Source organism: Dendrobates tinctorius, unplaced genomic scaffold (assembly GCF_039654945.1).
Source record: "Dendrobates tinctorius isolate UK_male_01 unplaced genomic scaffold, ASM3965494v1 ptg000265l, whole genome shotgun sequence".
NCBI classification, from domain to species: Eukaryota; Metazoa; Chordata; class Amphibia; order Anura; family Dendrobatidae; genus Dendrobates; species Dendrobates tinctorius.
The window spans coordinates 14,863,013-14,890,501 of NW_027361932.1; the positions used below are offsets into that span (position 1 = coordinate 14,863,013).

The following is a 27,489-nucleotide window of genomic DNA, read 5'->3' on the forward strand; positions in this document are numbered from 1 at the left end:
ATATTCGATCTTTTCTTTATTGGGTCTATTGTTGACTCCAAATGGTCTGCCGTTATTCCTTGTACACGTGTACGTCACCATTTATAAATTAAACTAGATGTGTATTTCCTGAAAGAAGTACAGATAGTGCTTTGAAATGGTGCCGGGCTGCCCCTTTAACCTCTTCACGACCCATGACTCCTACGTAGGCGTCATGAAAAGTCGTGCCCAAACGACCTATGACGCTTACGTAGGCGTCATGCTATAAATAGCCCCCCTGCGGGTCGGGTGACCAGGGTCACTCAAAGGTCACCCGACCCGCACACAGAGGACACTACTGTTAATCCCAGGGGGCGTGGCTTAGCCCCCACGTGCCTACGATCGCTCTGATTGGCTGTTTCACTTTTAACAGCCAATCAGAGCGATTTGTAATATTTCACCAATGAAATTTGGTGAAATATTACAATCCAGCCATGGCCGATGCTGCAATAGCATCGGACATGACTGGACACCGACACCCCCCCACACACACACACCGACTGGCGGGGCCGTCATAATCTGCCCCCCCCTCCTATTGCTCCCTCCCACCTTACGATCCCCCCTGGGACCTCCGATGGTGCTCCCGGTGTCCCGCCGTGGCTCCTGGCGTCCCGCCATCCGGATCATGGGCGCCACCATCTTGGAAAATGGCGGGCGCATGCGCAGTGCGTCTGCCATTGTCCAAGATGGCGGCGCCCATGAATTTGCTGGCTGCCCGTTCATTTTTCATTTTGATCACTGTGATACACTCTCGCAGTGATCAAAATGAAAAAAAAAGTAAATACACCCCCCTTTTATCACCCCCATAGCCAGGCGCAAATAATAAAATAAAAAATATATATATTTTTTCCATTTAGGGATGGAATTGGGGTTAGGGATGGAATTGGGGTTAGGGATGGAATTGGGGTTAGGGATGGAATTAGGGTTAGGGTTGGAATTAGGGTTATAGATAGGGTTAGGGCTAGAATTAGGGTTAGGGTTGGAATTAGGGTTAAAATTAGGGTTAGGGCTGGAATTAGGGTTAGGGGTGGGTTGGGATTAGGGTTAGGCTTGTAGTTGGGGTTAGAGTTGGGATTAGGGTTAGGGGTGTGTTGGCGTTAGAGTTGGAGTTAGAATTGAGGGGTTTCCACTGTTTAGGCACATCACGGGGTCTCCGAACGCGACATGGCGCCACGATTTATTCCAGCCAATTTTGCGTTCAAAATGTCAAACAGCGCTCTCTCCATTCCGAGCCCCGACGTGTGCCCAAACAGTGGTTTACCCCCACATATGGGGTATCAGCATACTCAAGAAAAATTGCACAACAACTTTGGGGGTCTAATTTCTCCTGTTACCCTTGGTAAAATAAAAATTGGGGGCTAAAAAAATGATTTTTGTGAAAAAAAAAAAATTATTTTCACGGCTCTCAGTTATAAACTTCAGTGAAGCACTTGGGGGTTCAAAGTGCTCATCACACATCTAGATAAGTTCCTTGGGGAGTCTAGTTTCCAAAATGGGGTCACTTGTGGGGGGTTTCCACTGTTTAGGCACATCAGAGGCTCTGCAAATGTAACATGACGCCCGCAGACCATTCCATCAAGTCGGTATTCCAAAATCGCGCTCCTTCCCTTCTGAGCTCTCCCATGCGCCCAAACAGTGGTTTCCCCTGACATATGGGGTACCGGTGTACTCAGGACAAATTACACAACAACTTTTCTGGTCCAATTTCTCCTGTTAGCCTTGTGAAAATAAAATATAGCGGGCTAAAAAATCATTTTTGAGGAAAAAAAATTATTTTTTTATTTTCACTGCTCTGCGTCATAAACTTCTGTGAAGCACTTGGGGATTCAATGTGCTCACCACACATCTAGATAAGTTCCTTGGGTGGTCTAGTTTCCAAAATGGGATCACTTGTGGGGGAGCTCCAAAGTTTAGGCGCACAGGGACTCTCCAAACGCGACATGGCAACCGCTAAATATTCCAGCATATTTTCCATTCAAAAAGTCAAATGGCGCTTCTTCCCTTCTGAGCCCTGCCGTGCGCCCAAACAGTGGTTTATGACCACATATGAGGTATCTGTGTACTCAGGAGAAATTGCCCAACAAATTTTAGGATCCATTTTATCCTGTTGCCCATGTGAAAATGAAAAAATTGATGCTAAAAGAAAATTTTTGTCGGAAAAATTAAAATGTTCATTTTTTTCCTTCCACATTGCTTTAGTTGCTGTGAAGCACCTGAAGGGTTGTTAATCTTCTTGAATGTAGTTTTGAGTATCTTGAGGGGTGCAGTTTTTAGAATGGTGTCACTTTTGGGTATTTTCTGCCATATAGACCCCTCAAAGTGACTTCAAATGAGAGGTGGTCCCTAAGAAAAATGGTTTTGTAAATTTTGTTGTAAAAATGAGATCGCTGGTCAACTTTTAACCCTTATGACTTCCCAACAAAAAAAAAAAATTTTGTTTCCAAAATTATGCTGATGTAAAGTAGACATGTGGGAAATGTTATTTATTAACTATTTTGTGTCACATAACTCTCTGGTTTAACGGAATAAAAATTCAAAATGTGAAAATTGCGAAATTTTTGCCAAATTTCCACTTTTTTTTCGCAAATAAATGCAAACATTATCGACCTAAGTTTACCACTAACATGAAGCCCAATATGTAACGAAAAAACAATCTCAGAATCGCTAGGATCCGTTGAAGCATTCCTGAGTTATTACCTCATAAAGGGACACTGGTCCAAATTGCCAAAAATGGCCAGGTCATTAAGGTCAAAATAGGCTGGGTCATGAAGGGGTTGAGAGAGACTTGCCTGCTGCCCCTGCAAGACTTTCAACTCGGGATCCGTTTTAACTGTGGGTGCCTCTCAGGGGCCACTTTGGCCTGTGGGGCCTCTCGGGTTCCGATTCGGTTGCCTGGGCTCCTCAGGGCTTGAATTGGTGGACGGGATCCCTCAGGGTCTGATTTTGTGGCCGGGGCCCCTCAGGGTCTGATTTTGTGGGTGGGGCCCATTAGGGTCTGATTCCGATTTGGTGGGCGGGGCCACTCTGGGTCCAGTTTGGTGGGCGGGGCCACTCTGGGTCCAATGTGGTGGGCGGGGGCCCTTCTGGGTCTGATGTGGTGGGCGGGGGCCCTTCTGGGTCTGATGTGGTGGGCGGGGCGCTTCTGGGTCCGATGTGGTGGGCGGGGCCCCTCTGGGTCCAATGTGGTGGGCGGGGCCCCTCTGGGTCCGATTTGTAGGCCGGGGTCGATCAGCCTCCGATTTGTAGGCCGGAGTCGATCAGCCTCCAATTTGTAGGCCAGGGTCAATCAGCTTTCGATTTGGCGCGCCGGCCCTTTAAGAGCTAGTTTTGCACACTGGACTTCTAAATCCACTTTGGCGCACATTCTCTCTCAGGGGCATGCGTCATGTGATGAAGCTAGATTTGCATTTGTGCTGTTGGTTTCGCTTTAAGAGCTGATATTATCTGCTAGAAACTGTGTCCTGGAGAGGTCATGTGACGTTCGTAGGCGTTGGCATAGTAACTTGGTCTGCCTGCGCATATCAAAGAGCTTAACTGCCATTTCAATCGCCTCAGGGTATGTTTTGATTGTGGCAACATTTTCCCATTGAAAAGCATTGAGACAGTACATTCCAATGACGGGAAAAAAAATTTTCAAACGCAAATTGCGCAAAAACTACAAATCCGATTGACACGAAAAATACTTAGCACACCACTCATGGACGCTGGCTTTGAAACGACACCTCAACTGAGTCTGTGCTTGTAGCGGTTCGGGCCGCATTAATTGCGGAAATCAACTGAATAATAAGAAGTTAGCAGCGTTCGGATTACAATATAGTGTTTTTTTTCAAACCACTATAATAAGTTAGCAGTGTTCGGATTACAATATAGTGCTTTTTTTCAAAGCACTATAATTATTCATACAAAAGATACCAGTTTGATGTATATGCACTGCTCTAGTTCAGTATTTTAATCTTTAAATATTCCTGATGAGACGGCTCTTGTTCTCCTGAGGGATCTCCTCCTAGACCTGGGTTAAAGCATCAGTCAACTCCTGGACAGTCTGTAATGGAACGAGACAGAATGTCTCATATGTGCTCGATTGGATTCCATTTTTGGGGAACTGGCTGGCAAGTCCATAGCATCAGTGCCTTCATCATGCAAAAACTGCTGACACACTTCAGCCACATGAGGCCCAGCATTGTCATGCATCAGAAGGGACCCAGGGCCTACTGCACCTGCATATGGTCTCACAATCGGTCTGAGGATCTCATCCCAGGTAACTAATGGTAGTCAGGAACACTTAAACAACACAATTTAACTCCAATTCAATGTAATCAATTTCCCCTGCTGTTGTGCAAATGGAACAGACAACAGGTAGAAATCGTAGGCAATTAGCAAGACAACCCCATTAAAGGAGTGGTTCTGCAGGGGGTGACCACAGGCCATTTCTCTGTTCTCGTCCTTTTTGACTGTTTTGGTCTGTTTTACATTTTGTCATTGCTCTCACCCATACAGTAGCAAGAGGCCGGGGTCTACAACCCACAGAAGTTGCTCAGGTAGTGCAGCTCATCCAGGATGGCATATGCAAACTATGGCAAGAAGTGTAGCTGTGTCTGTCAGCACAGTGTCCAGAGCATGGAGCAGATACCAGGAGACGTGGAGGGGGCCCTGGAGGGCAACAACCCAGCAGCAGGATCACTACCTCCTCCTTTGTGCAAGGAGGAGCAGTTCCAGAACCCTGCAAAATAACCTCCAGCAGGCCACTAACATCTATGTGTCTGCTCAAACTGTCAGGATCAATACTCCATGAAGGTGGTATGAGGGCCTGTCATCCACAAGTTGGGTGTTGTGCTTACAGACCAACACAATGTAGAGCGATTGACATTTGCCATAGAACAACAAGATTGGCAGATTCAACATTGGTGTCCTGTGCTCTTCACAGATGAGAGCAGGTTTACACACATGTGACAGACCTAAAGTCTAAAAGGTTCTTTGTGACAAGAAATTTTCACTGGAAAACATATTTGCACTATTATGTTCTCACGTCCAAACGTCACTGTTGGTATGGTGTTCCCATCACGAAATGTTTACCCATCATGAGATGTTTCTTGTGCGACACCTATTTATAGGCCATCAGTTGAACCAGCTGATATTTTTCACCTAGTGGCAGCATTGCTTTCTAACTACTGATCGACTTGTTCTGCTATCATGACTTTCCATGGCTTTTTTGCACCTCCCTTCTTTAATGTGTTGAATACTGTTCACCTGTGTTATCTCTCTCTCTATATTATTTATATTGTGAGGTAGCGCTGTCATTCACATCTCGCTTAGCCGCCACAAAACCAGATCCGGCACGGGTTTTCCCTAAAACCATTATAATCCATGCGGTTTATTTATGCAGCATAAACCAAAGCAAGCAACGTAAAGTTCATATCAGCATAGCGTCCTTGACAGAGCTTCTCTCTGTCCTCCTTGGGGTCACACAGATTGGCATACACAGGCTCTTCAGCCTCATAGTTATCTCACCCACATCTGGGTTTCCTCATGGCTCTTTCTCCATGCTGCAGACATCCATTCCCTCCAGGGAATCACCAGGCACGTGCAGCCATTACACACAGCCACTCCACATGCTGTTAGCCAGGGGAGACATCTCCCAGCGGGACCTTTCACAACGGACCAACCAGGTCCCTGCATTCACCACGTGACCTACCCTGGCCACCTTATATGGTCCGTAGCCACGCCCACCGGGTCACATGGCTATGACCTCATCACAGGTACTTGAACCATTCACACACACTTTGTCACAACGTTCTCAAACACACCCCCTGGGTGGGTTTGTAGGTAACTGGGTTTGTAGGTAACTGGGGCCGCCCGTCTCCCCAGCTACCTGGAGACTTCTCCCTGACACATTGACACAACACGTCAGCAGTATCACTGCTGATCAACACACACATCAGTCTCCATCTCAAGGCCACCCACCTTGAGATACGTAATGGTCCTTCAGGATTCTGCCACTCATCCTCTCTCTTGGGACATCCACACAGCGCCCCCTAGCGGACACAGTGGTCATTACACCACAAAATAAATATATATATATATATATTCTCAAAAGTAGAAAGTAGGTGGACAGTATGTGTAATAGGGTAATGAACATTTCCTAATAAATGGATTGGCCGAAGAGGCCCACTTGATTAGCCGGCACGTTCACCAGACTTGACCCCAATGGATTTTTTCTTTTGGGGGAGTACTCAAGGGGAAAGTTTACAGTCGAAAACCAAAAAGTGTCAGTGATTTGAAAAATTACATAAGAGATGCATTTCAAGAAATTAATACCCAAAGAGACTTGTTTGTCGAAGCGTAAGAGGAAGACTTCAAAGCTGTGCAAATTGTGATGGAAAACAGTTTGAGCACCTGCGTTGATAAAATTTTAAGGGCTTTTGTATTATTGTTCTGAATAAAACTTAATTGTCAGTGTTATGCTTGTGATAGTAAATATAATTTTATATATAAATCAAAATGAATTGATTCTCTGTCCACCTACATTTGGACCACCCTGTATGTGTATATGTGTGTGTGTGTGTGTGTATATATATATATATATATATATATATATATATATATATATATATATATATATTTATTTACAGTGAAGGAAATAATTATTTGATCCCTTGCTGATTTTGTAAGTTTGCTGACAAAGACATGAACAATCTATAATTTTAAGGGTGGGTTAATTTTGACATTTGAGATGAAGAATATCAAAAATAGAATCCAGAAAAATCACATTGTATAAATTATATTAATGTGTTGCATTTTGCATTGAGAAATAAGTATTTGATCCCCTACCAACCCATTAAGAGTTCTGGCTCCTACAGACCAGTTAGACACTCCTAATCAACTTGTTACCTGCTTTAAAGACAGCTGTCCTATTTAGTCACCTTTATAAAAGACTCCTGTCCACAGACTCAATTAATCAGTCAGACTCTAACCTCTACAACATGGGCAAGATCAAAGAGCTTTCTAAGGATGTCAGGGACAAGATCATAGACCTGCACAAAGCTGGAATATATTATACTTTGTATATATATTGCCTGGCCTCTTTTTACTTATCTCCCTCCACTTTTAAATAATGTATTTATATTATATATAACTACTATGTTCTTTGCTGTTTGTATGCATAGGCATCCCTGTAGTAGTGCAACCACCCCACCATGTGTCTTCAATAATGGTGTTTTAAGATTTACTTGTTTAACTTATCCGTTTATTATTTTTATACTTCCCTTGACCTATATTTGGTCTTTTCTTTATTGGGCCTACTCATCAGGAGTATGCACAGGCATTGTAGTAAGGTTATACAGGTACTTGGAGGCAACAAAAACTACTGAGCATCATTTCCTTATCTTGGGGCATTTCCACTGAAGTTGGATCAGCCTGAAATTTGATTTTCCATTTTGATTTTGAGTATCATTCCAAATCCAGACCTCTATATGATTAACCCCTTCGCACCCGAGCCTGTTTTTTTGCCTTCGTGACCGGGCCAATTTTTTCAATTCTGACCAGTGTCACTTTGAGGTCATAACTCTAGAACGCTTCAACGGATCCTACTGATTCTGACATTTTCTCATGACATATTGTACTTCATGATGGTGGTAAAAAATTTTAGATATGATCTGCGCTTATTTGTTAAAAAAAAAATCAAAATTTGGCGAAAATTAGAAATTTTTGCAATTTTCAAACTTTTAATTTTTATGTCCTTAAATCAGAGAGTGATATCACACAAAATAGTTAATAAATAACATTTCCCACATGTTTACTTTACATCTGCACAATTTTGGAAACATAATTTTTTTTTTTAGGAAGTTATAAGGGTTAAAAGTTGACCAGCGATTTCTCATTTTTACAACAAAATTTGCAACACCATTTTTTTTAGGGACCACCTCACATTTGAAGTGAGTTTGAGGGGTCAATATGACAGAAAATACCCAAAAGTGACACCATTCTAAAAACTGCACCTCTCAATGTACTCAAAACCACATTCAAGAAGTTTATTAACCCTTCAGGTGCTTCACATGAATGAATGGAATATGGAAGGAAAAAATAAACATTTAACTTTTTTTCACAAACATTTTACTTCAAAACCATTTTTTTTTTATTTTCACAAGTGTAAAAAGAGAAAATGAACCACAATTTTTTGTGCAATTTCTCCCGAATACGCCAATACCCCGTATGTGGGGCTAAACCACTGTTTGAGCACACGGCAGAGCTCAGAACGGAAGGAGTGCCGTTTGACTTTTTCAATGCAGAATTGGCTGGAATTGAGATCGGATGCCATGTCGCATTTGGAGAGCCCCTGATGTACCTAAACAGTGGAAACCCCCCCACAAGAGACCCCATTTTGGAAACTAGACCCCTTAAAGAACTTATCTAGATGTGTCGTGAACACTTTGAACCCCCTAGTGCTTCACAGAAGTTTATAACGTAGAGCCATGAAAATAAAAAATCATTTTTTTTTTCCATAAAATGATCTTTTAGCCCCCAATTTCTTATTTTCACAAGGGTAACAGGAGAAATTGGACCCCAAAAGTTGTCCAATTTGTTCTGAGTACACTGGCACCCCATATGTGGAAGAAAACTACTGTTTGGGCACATGGTGGGGCTCGGAAGGGAAGTAGTGATGTTCTGGAATGCATACTTTGATGGAATGGTCTGAGGGTGTCATGTCGCGTTTGCAGAGCCCCTGATGTACCTAAACAGTGGAAGCCCCCCACAAGTGACCCCATTTTGGAAATTAGACCCCCCCCAAGGGACTTATCTAGATGTGTGGTGAGCACTTTGAACCACCAAGTTTTTCACTAAAGTTTATAATGTAGAGGTGTGAAAATAAAAAAATCATTTTTTTTCCACAAAAATGATCTTTTAGCCCCCAATTTTTATTTTCACAAGGGTAACAGGAGAAATTGGACCCTAGGAGTTGTTGTCCAATTTGTCCTGAGTATGCTGGTACCCCATATGTGGGAGAAACTACTGTTTGGGCACACGGTGGGGCTCGGAAGGGAAGTAGTGACGTTCTGAAATGCAGACTTTGATGGAATGGTCTGCGGGGGTCATATTGCATTTACAGAGCCCCTGATGTACCTAAACAGTGGAAACCCCCAATTCTAATTCCAACCCTAACCCCAACACACCCCTAACCCTAATCTCAGCCCTAACCACAAACATAACACCAACACACCCATATCCTTAATCCCAGCCGTAGCCCTAACCCTAGCCCGTGTACCTGCTTTTTTTTTTCTTTACTTTTTTTTCTTTTTGTGACAAGATCGCTGCCCTGCGATCTGACTCATAGTAATGCCACTTCTCTGATCTCACTCTGACAGATGATCAGAGGTGAAGCAGCGTTACTATGTGACAAGATCGCTGCCTGGCACATAATAACGCGACTTCTCTGATCTCACAATGACAGATGATCAGAGGAGAAGCAGCGTTACTGTGTGACAAGATCGCTGCCTGGCACAGCTGTGCCAGGCAGCGATCAGCTGTGCCAGGCAGCGATCTAGTCACACAGTAACGCTGCTTCACCTCTGATCATCTGTCAGTGTGAGATCAGAGGAGAAGCCGCGTTACAATGAGTGAGATCGCCGGGAAACAAGCAGCTTTCCCAGCGATCGCTCCCATTGGCTGCTGTGACGCTGACGTCATCAGGACCTGAACCAATCAGGTCTCGATGACGTCGGGGGTCCCAGCATGCATTGTGCATCGGGATCCCCGCGTTATAAGGTATGTGGGGGTCCCGGGGGGCACAAAACCGCCGACAGTAGATAAACGTCGGCGCTGCACAAAGCCAATCAAGCGCCAACGTTTATCTACAGTGGGCGGTCGGGAAGCGGTTAAGGGGACTTTTATTCCATCTGGTGTGGCAACGTTTCAGCCTTTCCCAAGACAACAGAGTGCTGCCTGCTTTTCTATTTTGTATACATCTATATGACAACGGGCTAGTTCTCTGGGAGGCCTTGCACCCTGTTTTTGCATATTTGGTGCTGTTCTGACTCGCTTATCCTAAATACAGCAGTATCACTTTGTTGCAGTATATGTTAAAAAGTGCCATTTCTTATAGAATACCGTACTTTTGTCTGCCCTCACTTCCTGGTAGCCAACGACAGAGACCACAACTAGATCTGTGTCATGCACTTAAATCCATTTAAAGATTTGGGGAATGAAGATTAATAGTAATAGAGGTAAATCCATGACACTCGTAGAAATCTCTCTGAATATTATGACTTTATGACTTTATAATGGTGTTTTTTTTTTTTTTTTTTCTTTTCACAGCTCTAGCACTCTTTTATATACAGACACACAATTTTGGCAGTAATATTTTTTGTATTTATTTTCTAGACTTTGGGTAGGCTACCAGTTTGTGATAACAAACAGGAACCATTCTGTGGAGGGGCACTGGGAAGTTGCTTACAAAGGTACGTGGCGCTTCAAGCAAGCAAATGCTATTTCATAGCAATTCTATAATATATGGACACACTAAAGAATTGCTTGTTATCTTGAAGTCTATTTTTTAGTTTTTCTCTTTAAGCCTAACAGAATTTTGTTTTTAGGCTCCTCCGAAGTGTTCTTACCTCCTGTCCCCATATTTGGAATGTATGAAAATGAGAACATCCTTTGTGCCCAGCTGCAGTATTTCTATCTGCCGTCCCTCCGCCATCATGGACTCCACAGCTGGTATGCTGAGAACTGCTATGAAAAGTCCTCCTTTCTTTGCAAACGCAGTAAGTACGTTGTCTTGATTTTCTAGTGGTGGTAAATCTGAATTTCCTTTTTTATAGGAAACCATGTCATCATATTTTTTAGACTGTAGGACACACTGTACCACATATATAGACAGAGACCTACATGATCAAAAGTATGAAGAGAGGAAAAACACATGAAATGGCCATTACTCCAGAGTAATGTATGAAAGCCAGAATTCCAACAATTGTCCCATCCCATTGTTATCCAAGCGTATACCTACTAGAGAGACAGTTTTTGTGGCCACCAAAGTACACCCTGGTTGGTTATCCTTTGTTGCTGGGTATTGAAAACCTGCACAGGATGCCAGTCTTCAGAGGGACTGCAGTTAGAAAACAAGCAGGTGAAGACTTTTCCCCTCATTCTTTTTATGACCTTGGGCAATGCAAACCCATTCCTTCTACATGGAAATTATCTTTTCCCTAAACCAAATAAAGTCCAGTTTTGCTTATTTTTTATGATATTATATTGTACCTATCTTTTTAATTACCTCCCCACCTACAGTGGTATGTAAAAATTTGGGGTACCCTGGTCAAAATTACTGTTGTGAACAGTTAAGCAAGTTGAAGATGAAATGATCTCTAAAAGGGCTGAAGTTAAATATGACAATTTCCTTTGTATTTTAGTAAAAAAAAATATATATTTTTTCCATTTTAAAAATTAGATAAAGGAAAATGTGCTGATGCAAAAGGTTGGGCACCCTTGGAGTTGTGTGTTCAGATAACTGACCAAGGTTTCAGACCTTTATTGGCTAATTAGGGTTATGGCTTGTTCACTATCATTGTAAGGAAAGGTCAGGTGATGCAAATGTCCCAGCTTTATAAAAAATCCAGCCTCCTCTAACCTTGTGCCACAAAACAGCAGCCATGGTTTCTTCTAAGCAGCTGCTAGCCCTCTGAAAAAGGTGGAGGCACACAAATCAGGAGAAGGCTATAAGAAACTAGTAAAGCGTTTTCAAATTGTCCTTTCCTCAGTTTCAAATGTAATTAAGAAATGGCAGTTAACAGGAACAGAGGAGGTCAAGATGAGGTCTGGAAGATCAAGTAAAATTTCAGTGAGATTTGCTAGTAGGATTGCTGGAGAGGCAAATTAGAACCCTTGGCTGCAAAAAAACCTTCAGAAATATTTAGCACTCCGGAGTTGTGGTACATTTTTCTACTGTTTGGAGACACCTGCACAAATAATGGACTTCATGGAAGTCATCAGAAGAAAACCTCTCCTGTGTCCTCACAATTAAATTCAGCATCAGAAGTATAAATAAATAAAATAAATCTTTATTTTTATATAGCGCTAACATATTCCGCAGCGCTTTACAGTTTGCACACATTTTCATCACTGTCCCGGGTGGGGCTCACAATCTATATTCCCTATCAGTATGTCTTTGGAGTGTGGGAGGAAACCGGAGTGCCCGGAGGAAACCCACGCAAACACGGGGAGAACATACAAACTCCTTGCAGATGTTGTTGCGAAAGAACATCTAAACAAGCCTGATACATTTTGGAAACCAGTCCTTTGGACCGATGAGGTTAAAATAGAACTCTTTGGCCACAATAATCAGAGGTACAGTTGTGGCCAAAAGTATTGACACCCCTACAATTTTGTCAGATAATACTCAGTTTCTTCCTGAAAATGATTGCAAACACAAATTCTTTGGTATTATTATCTTCATTTAATTTGTCTTAAATGAAAAAACACAAAAGAGAATGAAGCAAAAAGCAAAACATTGATCATTTCACACAAAACTCCAAAAATGGGCCAGACAAAAGTATTGGCACCCTCAGCCTAATACTTGGTTGCACAACCTTTAGCCAAAATAACTGCAACCAACCGCTTCTGGTAACCATCAATGAGTTTCTTACAATGCTCTGCTGGAATTTTAGACCATTCTTCTTTTGCAAACTGTTCCAGGTCCCTGATATTAGAAGGGTGCCTTCTCCAAACTGCCATCTTTAGATCTCTCCACAGGTGTTCTATGGGGTTCAGGTCTGGATTCATTGCTGGCCACCTTAGAAGTCTCCAGTGCTTTCTCTCAAACCATTTTCTAGTGCTTTTTGAAGTGTGTTTTGGGTCATTGTCCTGCTGGAAGACCCATGACCTCTGAGGGAGAACCAGCTTTCTCACACTGGGCCCTACATTATGCTGCAAAATTTGTTGGTAGTCTTCAGACTTCATAATACCATGCACACGGTCAAGCAGTCCAGTGCCAGAGGCAGCAAAGCAACCCCAAAACATCCGGGAACCTCCACCATGTTTGACTGTAGGGACCGTGTTCTTTTCTTTGAATGCCTCTTTTTTTCTCCTGTAAACTCTATATTGATGCCTTTGCCCTAAAAGCTCTACTTTTGTCTCATCTGACCAGAGAACATTCTTCCAAAACGTTTTAGGCTTTTTCAGGTAAGTTTTGGCAAACTCCAGTCTGGCTTTTTTTATGTCTCGGGGTAAGAAGTGAGGTCTTCCTGGGTCTCCTACCATACAGACCCTTTTCATTCAGACGCCGACGGATAGGACGGGTTGACACTGTTGTACCCTCGAACTGCAGGGCAGCTTGAACTTGTTTGGATGTTAGTCGAGGTTCTTTATCCAACATCCGCACAATCTTGCGTTGAAATCTCTTGTCAATTTTTCTTTTCCATCCACATCTATGGAGGTTAGCCACAGTGCCATGGGCTTTAAACTTCTTGATGACACTGCGCCCGTTTTTTTCTCGCAGCATTTTTCCTGCCATGAGATGGTTTCTGCAAGCAAATAGTCAACGTACGCACACAGCCTTAAGGCCCTTTTACATTTAGCGATGCACCAGCGATCCGACCAGCGATCCGACCCGGTCAGGATCGCTGGTGCATCGCTAAATGATCGCTAGTGAGCTTTCATACAGAAAGATCTCACAGCGATGCAGCAGCGACGCAGCGCACGATACTTACCATTCACACACAGCGATCCTGACGTCCTCCCGCCCGCCTCCACGCGTCGCTCGTCATCACAGCAGGAAGTCTCAGCAGGAAGCGCCCGACGAGAAATGGAGCCGGACATTCTCGCGCGATCAGCGATGGACAGCGGGGGAGCCGGTCGCTGGTAAGTATCACACATAGCGATATCGCTAGCAATATCGCTATAACGTCACAAAACCAGTGACGTTTTAGCGATATTGCTAGCGATATCGCTTAGTGTAAAACCCCCTTTAGTCTGGTCATCTGGGGTAGTTCATTCCAGATAATTGGCACAGCACGAAAAAAGTCTTGGAGACAGAGGTGGGAAGTTCGGATAATGGAGGATGTTTGTCTTAGATCAGTTGCAGAATGGAGCGCATGGTCAGGGTGATACAGAAATGAGGGAGGAGATGTATAGTGGTGCACAACTGTGCAAAGCGTTGTGGGTGAGAGCGAGAAGTTTGTATTGTATTCTGTAGTGAATGGGTAACCAGTGCAACACATGGCACAAGTTGGACGCATCCATGTAGCACTGGACATAAATATATGGCCCTGCCTGCCGCATTCAGGATCAATTGAGGGCAGAGATTTTGATAAGAGGGAGACCGATCAATAGAGCGTTCCAGTAGTCCAAATGAGAATGAATAAGCGCTACAGTAAGAGTGTTTGCTGTTTCAATGGTGAGCAAAGCGTTGATTCTGGAGATGTTTTAACCCCTTTCTGACATCGGGCATAATAGTACGCCGATGTCGGGCACCTTCCATTTGTTGTTGGCTCCGGCACTGAGCCCACATCTTTTCCGGCACATGTCAGCTGTTTTGAACAGCTGACGTGCCGCTAACAGCCGCAGATGGAATCCTGATCCACCCACGGCTGTTAACTCGTTAAAAGTCACTATCAAGCTCTGACAGCGGCATTTAACTCGTACTTCCTGCAAGCGCACCAGTAATTCTGCCCATAGGTGACCCCCGTGATCACGTGATCGTCGGTCACCAATGTTGTTGGTATGACAACCAGAGGTCTCCTGCAGACCTATGGTTGTCTTAGCCGGATTGCTATGAGCGCCGCCCGGTGGTCGGCGCTCATAGCAAGTGAGTAGTTCTGATCATCGCCTGGATGTAGCAGAGCCGATCGGACAAGTGCAGCATCTAGTCTTCTATTGAAGCATGCAAAAAGTAAAATCACCCCTCTTTTGCCCTATTCAGAATAAAACAAAAAAAAAAATCAAACCTACACATATTTGGTATCGCCGCATTGAGAATCGCCAGATCTATCAATATAAAAAAGAATTAACCCAATCGCTAATAACGCCAAAATTACGTATTTTTGGTCGCCGCAACATTGCATTAAAATCCAATAACGGGCCATTGAAAGATCGTATCTGCACCAAAAATTGTATCATCAAAAATGTCATCTTGGCATGCAAAAAATAAGACCTCAGCAAACCAGAGATTATGAAAATTGGAAACGCTACGGGTATCGGAAAATGGGGCAATTTTTTTTTTTTGTTAACACTTTGGATTTTTTTTTTTTACCACTTAAATAAAAAAGAACCTACATACGTTGTGTCTATGAACTCGTAATGACCTGGAGAATCATAATAGCAGATCAGTTTTAGCATTTAGTGAACATGGTGAAAAACCTAAAAAAACAAGTGTGGGATTGCACTTTTTTTTGCAATTTCAATGCACTTGGATTTTGTTTCCCATTTTCAAGTACACAGCATGGTAAAACCAATGGTGTCATTCAAAAGTACAACTCGTCCTGTAAAAATCAAACCCTCACAGCCATTTTGACCATAAAATGAAAAGTTATGGCTCTGGGAAGTAGGGGAGCAAAAATGAAAATGCAAAACCAAAAATAGCTCTGGCCGTTAAGGGGTTAAAGATGCAGGTAACATGAGGGAGGGAGTAATTGGATACAGGGAGTAAAGGAAAGTTGTGTGTTATAAATGACCCAGACAGCAAGTGTGCTGCTGGAGAGTTATGGTTGAACCACCCAAAGCAATTGCAATATCTAGTATTGGTAGGTTAGTAGAGGGAGGAAACATGAGAAGTTTTGGAGAGATTCCATTTCATGGAAGCAAAACATCCATCCAGTGCAGATGGCAAAAATACTCCTCAAAACATCTAATATACAGCAGAGATATAAATCCTAACTGTTAATAGGTATCATTAAAAGAGCTCTTGCTCAAACATAACAAAAGTGTATACACAAAATATAATAATAGTGCTGAGTGATGCCAGAGGTTATGATCTCACCCAAAATGTTTGTAGTGGATCCAATTGAGGTCTCAGGCCTGGATGAACACAAAGTCAGGGATTATGTGAGATTACAGTCTGGTATAATTAGATGCTCATACTTAACAACAGGTGATAATGGTCATTTTCACTCCGTAATTAAAGGGAACCTGTCGCTCCCCCAGGGCGTGGGCGTTTTTAACTAAGAGCCATCTTCAGCAGCACTAAAGGCCCTTCTACATTTAGCGATGCACCAGCGATCCGACCCGGTCAGGATCGCTGGTGCATCGCTAAATGATCGCTAGTGAGCTTTCACACAGAAAGATCTCACAGCGATGCAGCAGCGCGCGATACCTTTCACACACAGCGATCCTGACGTCCTCCCGCCCGCGTCCACGCGTCGCTCGTCGTCACAGCAGGAAGCCCCAGCAGGAAGCTGACGACGAGAAATGGAGCCGCCCAATCTTGCGCTATCAGCGATGGACAACGGGGCAGCCGGTTGTTGGTAAGTATCACACATAGCGATATCGCTAGCAATATCGCTAAAACGTCACAAAACCGGTGACGTTTTAGCGATATTGCTAGCGACATCGCTTAGTGTAAAACCCCCTTAAGGCTGCATTCTGTGAAGGTGGCTCTTCTGTTTCTGACCCCCATTAACACCAAAATATAGACTTTTATAAATAGTTCCTCATACCTGCATTCTGTCACAGAAGTATGGAGTGTCCCTCTGTTAAGCCGCCTCCCAGCTGTCCATCTCCCCCCCCCCCCTCTACAGTGTCCCTGCACCGCCTCCTACTTTTGTATTTTCCTCTGTTACATGTTGTCGGGCACCTGCGCTGTGACAACAGTTCTCGGGAATGTGCAGTGCGCGTTGCCTGGGAACTGCCATCAAGCTATCGCGCCTGCGTGTTTCTGCGTCCCCAGATCCCGCTCCGCAGTGTGTTATGAAGTATTCACACTGCGGGGCTGGGAATCTGGGGATGCAGAAACACGCAGCTTGATGGCAGTTCCCGGGCAGCGCGCAGTGCGCATGCCCGAGAACTGTTGTCACAGCGCAGGCGCCCCACAACATGTAACGGCACATACAAAAGAAAGAGGCGGTGCGGGACGCTGTAGACGGGGGTTGATGGACAGCTTGGAGGTGGCTTAACAGAGGGACACTCCATAGTGCCTGGGGGTAGGGTGGGGTGACAAGTTCCCTTTAACTGAGACAGAAACTGCTGTGTAAGAGGCTTAAATTTGTTTAGAGAAGCACTCCAATAAAAATTTTTATCCTTTTAATATATTGCAATCATTATATTATACAGCACTGTGTACTTAAAATTGATAATTTTGCCTTTCTAGCCATTAAATTCTTCTCTTTTCTTTGCACTAAGTAGAAATAGGAACTCTTTCCCTTCAAAAATCAATCCCCCTCTTCAAACTCCTGAACCAGCTGCTCCCTCCTCCCCCTGCCAGGAACTTAGGCAGGTCCTTATGAATCATGCTAGGAAAATTGGCTTCTTATGTCTACGTAGAATTTAGGAGGAATCAGCGAGTTATTATTTTTTTTAAGCGTGATGTCATAGATCTAATGGAAAACAAGAGAATTAACTGGGTTGAATAGCAAAGAGAGAAATTGTAAGTACACAGTGCTACATAATATGAGGATTGCAATTTATTAATTGGATAAAAATTGTTAGAAGTGCTTCTTTTAAGGACAATGAAACTCTACTACAAAGATTCCGAAGACAGTTTAATGTCACAGGTTATACACCATGACAAGGCTGAGCACAGCAACAAGACGCAAGGTCTGTCACGGGCAAAGAATTCAAAGCAGACTGGGGTTTCAAGATATGCTCCTCAAGGTCTTTTGAAGAAGCACCAGGAAATGGTGAATAAGGACCATTAGTGCAGTGGTCAGCAAAAAAAAACTTAATGCAGCAGATTAAATACAAATCGTGTTTACTTCCCTTCCAAATCTAAAGTTGTCTAGCAGTGCGGATAACACCCAATTATACACCTATTCTCCTGGCATCCCCTTCACCTTAATACAAAATGACGGGGATCGTCTGTCTGCTGCCTATAACATCACATCCTATCTCTATAACTGAATCTCTAACTTTTAATAATTATCCTTAAAAGAGCTTTTGCCCAAATAAACCACACATAACTAAAGAGCTGTCTAAAGGCTGTTCAGCACTCTGCTCGGTCTGCTGGTGGTTTTGACTGCCACTGCAGCGCCTCTTTTATATATCTATAGATACTCCTTACTTTGGACTCTTTTTTTTATTTTTATTTTTTTTTTTATATATAATACAAGTACACTCTCCTGGTGAAGCCTCGATATAGAGGCAGAAATGCGTTGGGAAGGCTTTCTATATATATTTATTTTGGGGGTTTAAATTGTATATAGGTGACACTTGGGCAATTCCCTTGTCAGGGTACGAGTCTTTCAGGGCTCGACATGGGATCTTAGGAATACTGAATACCATCATTTCTCTTATTCTTTCACTTTGCATTTTGTTAATTGATAAAACGATTAACAATACTAGTTTTGAAAAAAATCTTATGTTGCAGCATTATTTTCACATTTGACTAAAACTGTATTAGGAAATAATGACATTGTGTCATTAAAGTCCAAATGGGGTTGGATATTAAAATCTGCTATATATGGAAACAGGAAACTTCTTTAATAAAAGCAAGCTATACTAACACATATGATCACTAGTAAAGCCTTAAAGGGAGTTTTTCAGCTATTTAATGTGCTGTACATGGTTTAGCAGGCATTTGTGTATCTACATAAATTGTAAAATCTTAACAAGGTGTCTTTGTTTTACTTTCTATTTATTTCTAGGTCAGACTTGTGTTGATATCAAAGATAACATTGTGGATGAGGGCTACTATTTCACCCCAAAAGGAGATGATCCATGTCTCAGCTGCACCTGCCACAATGGTGAACCCGAAATGTGTGTGGCTGCTCTATGTGAAAAACCACAAGGATGCCAGCAATATCTCAAGGATCCGAAAGAATGCTGTAAATTCACTTGCCTAGATCCTGGTAAGAGTGGCCACGAACGAGCATGTATAAAATCTATATGGGTAGCATTATCTGTTCAGAAATGGCTCTGACCAGTACAGAATGTTAAAGGGGGTATTACACATAGCGATATCGCTAGCAATATCGCTAAAGCATCACCGATTTGGTGACGCAGCAGCGATATCGCTATGTGTGATACTTACCTCCGACCAGCTCCCCCGATGTCTGTCGCTGATCGCGCGAGATCACTCAGCTCCATTTCTCGTCGGGCGCTTCCTGCTGGCGACGCGTGGACGCGGACGGGAGGACGTCAGGATCGTCGCGTCTGAAAGGTAAGTAACGACCGCTGTATCGCTGCTACATCGCTGTGAGATCTGCCTGTCTGGCAGCTCACTAGCGACCATTTAGCGATTCACCAGCGATCCTGACCGGGTCGTATCGTTGTCGGGATCGCTGGTGCATCGCTAAATGTAAAGGAGCCTTAACTGTTTGCAATACAAGTTACAATTTGCAACAAAAAAATGGGCAAAAGAAAAGAGCAAAATGATTCCCTGAATTACAGGCTGCAAAACAGTTTCAAAATTGTATTTGTTCTGGTTCTCAGTGGGAATCGTAATATAAGATCTTGTTTTTAGCTTTGTAGCCTTATGATAATTGCTGCTATTACTTATTCATTGAGTCTAACGATTAGTGAAAGCGTGTCTGCTTGAAAGTGCATGTTTGCTAGGGTTCCAGTTTAATGTTAGGGTTTCCACATTACATAAATTAAAACGTACACACAATCAGCATTGCTGCCAAGGTGCTTTAACAAAAAGCAACATATCATTTCTCTTTTCACCAGCTGCCTCTAGTGATTTCCTGTATTTTAATTGGCTTGATATATTGCTATGATATACATTTATATCATCTGCAAGAGAGGTGGCTGCCTTACCAAAATGGAGAATAAATGCTTGTCACCTGCTGTGTTCGTCTTCCACTTTTGTCAGGGATATGTGAACAGTCAAGCCTGCTTTCAATAACTCCCATATAAGTGAAAGGAGAAAGTGGCACCATATTTTTTCATAACCTGTATATGTGGACATCTCTCCAAGCATAGGGGTGGTATGACCTCTGATTTCTGCATACTGCAGGTTTGGCTTGTGTAGGTTGTTGGGATTAATTTGGATTTTTCTAAAGGTGCCTCGGTAGCCTGGGTACAGAGTTGTTACCTCATACTAATTAAATTAAGCTTAGCAAGTGCACTAAATAGCAGTGGGGAAACTCAGATTAGTCGCTTGAACTCAAATAAGCAGCTGCTGGCACCGAGCTCTCTAAAGAAATCTATAAATAAGGCCGGTTTCACATTAGCGCTTTTTCAGCGCACGCACGGCCGGCTCTCTGCCCGGCGTGCCCGCCCCTTGCTTGTAGCGCCGCCTACTAGCGGACAGCGGCGCCTGCGATCAGCGCACCCTATCTTTAGCATAGGGTGCGCAGATCGTGCGCAGGCCGTGTGCTAGTTGCGCTTTGACCTGCGCTGCGCACTTTTGACGGTGCGCCGTGCGCGCCAAAATCCGAAAAGTTTGATTTTGGCGCGCACGGCGCACCGTCAAAAGTGCGCAGCGCAGGTCAAAGCGCAACTAGCGCACGGCCTGAGCACCCTATGCTAAAGATAGGGTGCGCCGATCGCAGGCGCCGCTGTCCGCTAGTAGGCGGCGCTACAAGCAAGGGGCGGGCACGCCGGGCAGAGAGCCGGCTCGGGGGCGGAGCTACCCCCGGCCGTGCGTGCGCTGAAAAAGCGCTAATGTGAAACCGGCCTAAGCTATTGGAGAAATTGTGCATAGTCGGGCAAAAAAAATAAACTGTATGCCTCAGAGGTACAAGTGCTGTATTAGGTCTGTTAATGATGAGTTTATTGATTAATATACTTAAAGGGGCTGTCTTGAGACTTTGCTTATTTTTTGCTCTAGGAGAAAGAATCTACAGGCAAGTAAAGGTGCTTCTAACAAAATTTAGAGTATCAAAAAGTTAATTTATTTCAGTTCTTCAATACAAAAAGGGAAACTCATATATAGTCATTACAAACAGAGTGCGGTCCAGCCCGATGGGTGTCGCAGGTCCGGCGCCTCCCATGTTCTTGCGACGCCGCCCTCCTGCTTGTATCATGGCTTCCCGGCATCGTGTTCCTGCGCAGGTGTACTTATCTGCCTTGTTGAGGGCAGAGCACATTCCTGCAGTACGCTGGGCCTCTCTGACCTTTCTTTCCTTGCGCTGGGAAAGGTCAGAGAGGCCCAGTGCACTGCAGGAATTTGCTCTGCCCTCAACAAGGCAAATAAGTACACCTGCGCAGGATCGTGATGCCGGGAGCCATGAAGCAAGCAGGAGGGCAGCATCGCAAGAAGATGGGAGGCGCAGACCTGCGACACCCATTGGACCAGACCACCCCCCCGGGTGAGTATAATAAAACTTATTTTTCTTATCTTTCAGGTCAGACCGGGGGCTTATCCTACAGCATTGTAGAATGCTGTAGATACGCCCTGAAAGACAGCGGCCGCATTTTATAGCGGCCAAAACAGGTGACGGGTTCCCTGTTATTTTATTTTGCAATACAACCTACAAGCGCAGCTCTGAAGTTGGCCAGATTGCTCCTGAACTCTTCCAATGTTACAACTTAGGAGAGTTCGCAGTTTAGACCAACGGCATGACTATGCTGCGTTTCTGAATTGTCAGGAGTGCGTTTGACGATAGAAGCCCATGGCCTACACCTTGCTGCATTTTCTGATTTCCGGCTCTTGCTTCCCACAGGTTTCCTTGATAAAGACTGCCCCCAGTTGAAACTGTTGACTGTATCTGTTTTGATTCATTGCTGGATCAAAATAAACACTTGCAGCAAGACCTATAATCTCTTATCCTTTCTGTGGTACTGAGTTTCCTCCTTCGACTGAACCACGAGTCCCTACCTTGAGTACACTATAATTGACAGTGCTGCTATTCTTCCTCATATCAAATCTGAAGTAAGGGGTACTTCACACTAAGCGAGATCGCTGATGTGTCACCAATTTTGTGACGCATCAGCGGTCTCGCCAGCGAACTCACTGTGTGTGGCACGCATCAGCGACCGCCCCCCCCCGCCGGGTATCGCTGATCGTGCAGGAATGTCCTGGGCCATTGTTTGATCGTTGGTCTCCAGCTGGCCAGCACGCATCGCTGCGTGTGGCAGCGGGAGACCAACGATCAGCGAGCTACCAGCGCTGTAAGCAGACGCTGGGAGCTGGTATCCAAGGTAAACAGCGGGTAACTAAGCGCTGCGCGCGCTTAGTTACCCGCTGTTTACCCTGGATACCAGCTCCCAGCGTGAGCACGCTGGTATCCAAGGTACACTGCAGGTAACTAAGCGTGCGGGGCTCTTAGTTACCCGCTGTTTACCTTGGACACCAGCTTCCTCGCTTGTCCTGATCGCTGGTGAGATCTGCCTGTTTGACAGCTCACCAGCGATCATGTAGCGACGCACCAGCGATACTGACCAGGTCCTATCGTTGTCGGGATCGCTGGTGCGTCGTTTAGTGTAACGGGACCCTAAGAAATTAACTCAAGGGGCGTACTGCTGTACAGTGTGTGATACCGGCCATTCTAGGCTGAGCGTGACTGCATTCATCAGGTGGCGGCCGCTAAGCAGCTTGAGCCTGGGCTGGGACCCGAATGGGAGACACGCTCGCAGGTCCGGGGTCATGCAATCCCTGTTGATAAAACATTCTGCGAAACGCACGTCCAGGGTCCTTCCTTGGGGATCTCTCCGCACTTTTAATCACTAGCATGGGTAAGCTTGCTTAAATGGCTATGACTAGAATATTTGCACTATGCACTTTATGCCTTCTATATGCATGCACTTTTCTTAGCCACTGTTCTAACTTTGTGTCCCAGAAGGGTGGAACTGCGATTTTAGGCATTGTTCCAATCGCTGCTTAGCTTCTCTTAGACAATTATCCCCAGAAGTGTTTATGTGGAATCTTGCCTTGTATTATGTATTGTTTGTTATATGTGTCAATTTTTATTAATAAAATTTGTTGATACTTATTGATTTATTGAAGTCAGCACTCCAATTTTTTTGCTTCAAACAGTGTGTGATATGTGTCTACTCCAGGCCCCACAGTTGAAACCCTGGCCAGAGGGCTGTAGTGAGAATAACTTTCAATTTATTTATTTTTTTCAACCGCCGAGAATAATCCAAGGCAACAATATGCACTGAAAATGGTGGTTTTGACATTTTTATTTGTTGCAGTCCTGCATATAAATCGTCAAATTGTTTTTCGTACTGCAGAATGCAAACCTAATAAGCCTAAAATAATCCATCTGTTCTCTTTGAATTTTTAGATGGAAGCAGTCTCTTTGATTCCATGGCCAGTGGTATGCGTCTGATTGTGAGCTGCATCTCTTCTTTCCTTATACTTTCTCTCCTGCTCTTCATGGTTCATCGGCTGCGCCAGAGACGGAGGGAACGCATAGAGTCCTTGATTGGAGCCAATTGTAAGCAATGTTCCTCTAAATATGTTCTTTATTACCTTTTGAAGATTATACCTAAATTTTACATTAAAGCCACTGACCTTTCTAATTAAAATAGATCCTAAAATTAGATTAATTCTTCCAACCTAATGCCCTCATAGCGGTCATTACCTGGCAACCCTAGAAGGGAATATAGGAGCTTACTACTACTTTTTTTTTTTTTTTTTTATGAACTTGTATGTTTAACAGTATGACACAAGCACCTAAGCTCCCACTAATGCAAAGTGGGCTGGATTTTATAATTTTACTGTCTTTGCAGGAAATGCATCTGTGTCATTAAATACCCTGAAATATAAAGTATTCTATGAATCATTTATGCCCATTATGATGTATTTCCTGTAAGCAGGCACCTACCATATTGTAAATAGCAAAGAAGCAAAAACTGACCAGTTTTTCCTAATAGAATGAAGCAAATGTGACCAGGTGTAAGATGCTATGACAGCATAATATACAAACCAAAGAATACAGCACTACTCTGTGCTCAAAGATACATGCAAACATTGAATATTTGAATGTACAAAAACGGCATTGATGACAAATAAGATATATGTAGAACATTTGTATGTGCCCACCCGGCACAACAAGGTAGGTGTTTCTTTGTTGTGACCCTAATTTTCTCTCAGACAAGCCTCTCCCATGCCAAAAGCCTACCAATATAGTGGGAAAGTAGGACACAACACTAATTAAAAACAGCCTTGGCCAGGAGTACACCAGCGTATTTTCCATCTGAGTGCGATCTGACAAAACTTTGGATCACACTCGGACCAATGTTATTTTATGGGGTTGCTCACATGTTCGTTTTTTTTTCGGCCCGGCTCTCAGCATATCAGTTTCATCCTATATTTAGATCACATGCACCCATGCAAGTCAATGAGTGCTTGGAAATCATCAGACTGCAGTTTCCATGCACTGACACAATGGAGAAATATTTTTCTATACCATCTTCTCAACCGAGAGACACTGATCACACGCTAATCACACAATCTACAGCTGTCTCACCCTAACCTGAGACTGATACGAGGAGTGCTCAGCAAAAAATGGAGGCTGGCACCACCTCCAATAGTATACTAGAAAAAAAACAAGAATAGCCAGCACTTCTGAATAGTGGCATATTATTAAAATGTCCCCCAGCTATTATCACTATAAACATTTTGTGAAAAAACCAACCCACCACATAGAAATTTATGCTTGTGGCTAAATTATGGCAGCCTTGTAAGTTTTACATGCTTTCAAAAGTCCATCGGGGACTGTGCGCCTGTGTATAGGGAGAGACTTAGTCTCCAGTATGTTTTCAGTGAAAACTTGTGGCATATACTGTAGTCAGGCAATATGAATATCATGACTGGTTACCTTTTAAAAGTAACTTTTAGAGTTTGCTTCTGCAATTAAGTATACCGAAATAAACCTGGTAATTTAAAGCATCTTATTAGTATTATACTTGTAATGGGTATCTTCCTTCCTCCCACAGTACATCATTTTAACTTGGGCCGAAGAATGCCAGGTTTTGATTATGGACCTGATGGCTTTGGGACTGGCCTGACACCACTTCACCTTTCTGATGATGGCGAGGGTGGAGCCTTTCATTTTCATGAACCACCTCCTCCTTACACGGCATATAAATACTCTGATATCCATCCCCCGGACGGTCCACCCCCACCATATGAAGCTTCAATATGTCCAGATATCATTCTTTGCTCAACAACTGGTGAGTTTTTTAGATTATACATTTTGGCAAACCAATGGTTACTTTATAAATAATACATGTATTAAAAGAGGTAACCTCATAGTAGGTATATGATCCTGAGAACAAAGGAGTGATGCGTGTCCTAATTATGGGTAAAATTTAGTTTCCATGTACACTAACAAAAGTGTGAAATTAATCAAGGTTTTTTTCATGGATTTAGGGAGAACAGTTGTGACATTTGTCTGGTCTTGTATATAATGCATTTATTGTTCTTATTTCTAATATTTAATTACTGGATTATTTATGTTCTTGCATTTAATTAAGCCAATGCAGTAGATTATCACAGTAATCAGATGTGCAGTGTTGGTAAATGAGTATTTATGAAATAAGTATGTCCACGGAACCGGAGGCGGATGAGAGATTAGGTTGTTTAAGGATTTTTGAATAATCTGTAGATGCACAAGTGCTTATTTGGCCCTTCTTTTATAGAACGAAAAGGAAGTGGGGGGTTACAAGTATGTACAGTTATTTGTCAAACAGATGTGAAATCATCCTTAGTAGTTGACACATAGGTGGTGGTAGTAATGTAATTAGGGAAAATTACATATAAACAATACATGCTATTTTAAACACACATACGCAAGTGCACCCAACCTTTGGTGAACAGGGGGCAAACACTTTTAACACAACTGTGTGTGGTCAAGCTAGAATGCTCTGCAGCATCTGGGGATTTTTCTCTGCTAATGGCCTTTCAGATATTTTTTCCTTCTTTCAGGGCCGCACAAATTGTGCGCTAAATTTGTCCAAAAAATACATCCTGACGCTGGTACTGGTGTGAGGACGTAAACTTTCATTGCATGCTCCTCAGTGCTCAGCAGTGAACACTGCGTGCACTCGCTCACGGAGCAAGAAGAAATGAATGAGCCGGCGGCCATCAAAATACAGTTATCTGCCCAAGTACTACAGTACTTGGTGCCGGATTAAAGATCATCAAGGGTCGTAAACTGCCTGCAGGCCTGAGGTTCCCCACCTCTGCTCTAGAGAATGTGTGCAGAGAAGGTAACCATAGTAGGTGCTGGGGCTGCATTTGCACCCACAGTATGTAGTCTAGTCCCTTTGATCCATATGAGAAGGCTAAATGCGAATGAAGGCCTGTGATTGTTGAGGCATGTTGGGGATTTCTTAATGGTGCACCTAAATGTCACTGAATGTGAGTTCTCTTGTTGACATAACATGTTGATTTACTGAAAATTTTTTTTTTTAACTTATTTTTTTTTCTCTTTTTCCCTTGTGAACTCAGATCAAGTAACAAGGCAGTCAGCTGGGTTGGGGCAAATCTCCACTGCAAGCAGTAGCAATGCCTCTTCACCACAAACTACAGAGGAACCACTGCCACCTGCAGAGCCACCACTTCCCCAACCACAAAGTGATACAGAAGACTCTGAAGACAGAAGCACATCACTACTTGTGGCCCCTAATATTCTTCAAAATGAAGCGTTCCCCACTGCTGGTCAATCTGTGTCCTCACCGAGTAACTGTTCTCTAAACACTGTAGTTTGAGATTGGTATGAAAAATCAGGAATCCGAGAACGCCATACTTACTGTGCCCCTGACATCACAAACCTGATTGAACTGTTGAAAGCATTAGCTGAAATATTCTGCAAGAAGGCTCCCTGATCACACATACTTATTTTTTAAAAATAAAAAAAATTTCATTAATCCTTTTGCTACCTAAGGTGTTTCTGCCATTGCACACAAAGCTACTGAGGCAAATCGAGTGTTAAATAGGCAAATTACACCACGATCTCAAATGGAGTGCGTTATCATGTAAATATTGCTTTTCAAGTGCTGCACTTTCTCCATTCCCCCTGGAGTGTACGTGTGAGTGTGAGGAAGACGTTGTCTTCTGTAGAGTTTTTATACATATTTTTGGATTGTATTGACTTTTTGTTTCTCTGAATTCAATAACTTGCAATAATTGAGCAAGAAACTGCATTCATGGGACCCTCAGTTTATGTAAGGTCAGCTCCAGCACAATGCAAAACCCTGACAGAAGCACAGGCACAGATGACCGCTTTTTTTTTTTTGTTTGTTTTTTTTTAAATTTTGGAGCGGAGTTTCAACAATAGCCATCGAGTCTTGGGCAGAATTGGATGTAAAATATTTAGCACCATCCCCACGTCCTGCACAGAACATTGTGAGACTTGCAAGGGCGTGGATAATCTCTACTCTTGGGACCAGAAGCTTTTCAGATACTTTTCCCTACTTATGAACAAAGACTTTGTA

The 27,489-nt window shown here is 43.3% G+C and overlaps 1 protein-coding gene across 2 annotated transcripts in view; it reads left to right on the forward strand.

Annotated features, from left to right (window-relative positions):
* DGCR2 (DiGeorge syndrome critical region gene 2) overlaps positions 1–26,922 on the forward strand; it is a 118,395-nt gene extending 91,473 nt beyond the window's left edge. For both annotated transcript variants that reach the window (XM_073559151.1, XM_073559152.1), the window contains 6 exons: positions 10,393–10,469; positions 10,605–10,775; positions 18,801–19,004; positions 23,331–23,483; positions 24,988–25,224; positions 26,504–26,922. In XM_073559151.1, the coding sequence (XP_073415252.1) occupies positions 10,393–10,469; positions 10,605–10,775; positions 18,801–19,004; positions 23,331–23,483; positions 24,988–25,224; positions 26,504–26,763 (1,102 nt within the window). In that variant the 3' untranslated portion in view covers positions 26,764–26,922. The remainder of the gene's footprint in view (positions 1–10,392; positions 10,470–10,604; positions 10,776–18,800; positions 19,005–23,330; positions 23,484–24,987; positions 25,225–26,503) is intronic.
* The last annotated feature ends 567 nt before the right edge of the window (positions 26,923–27,489 follow it).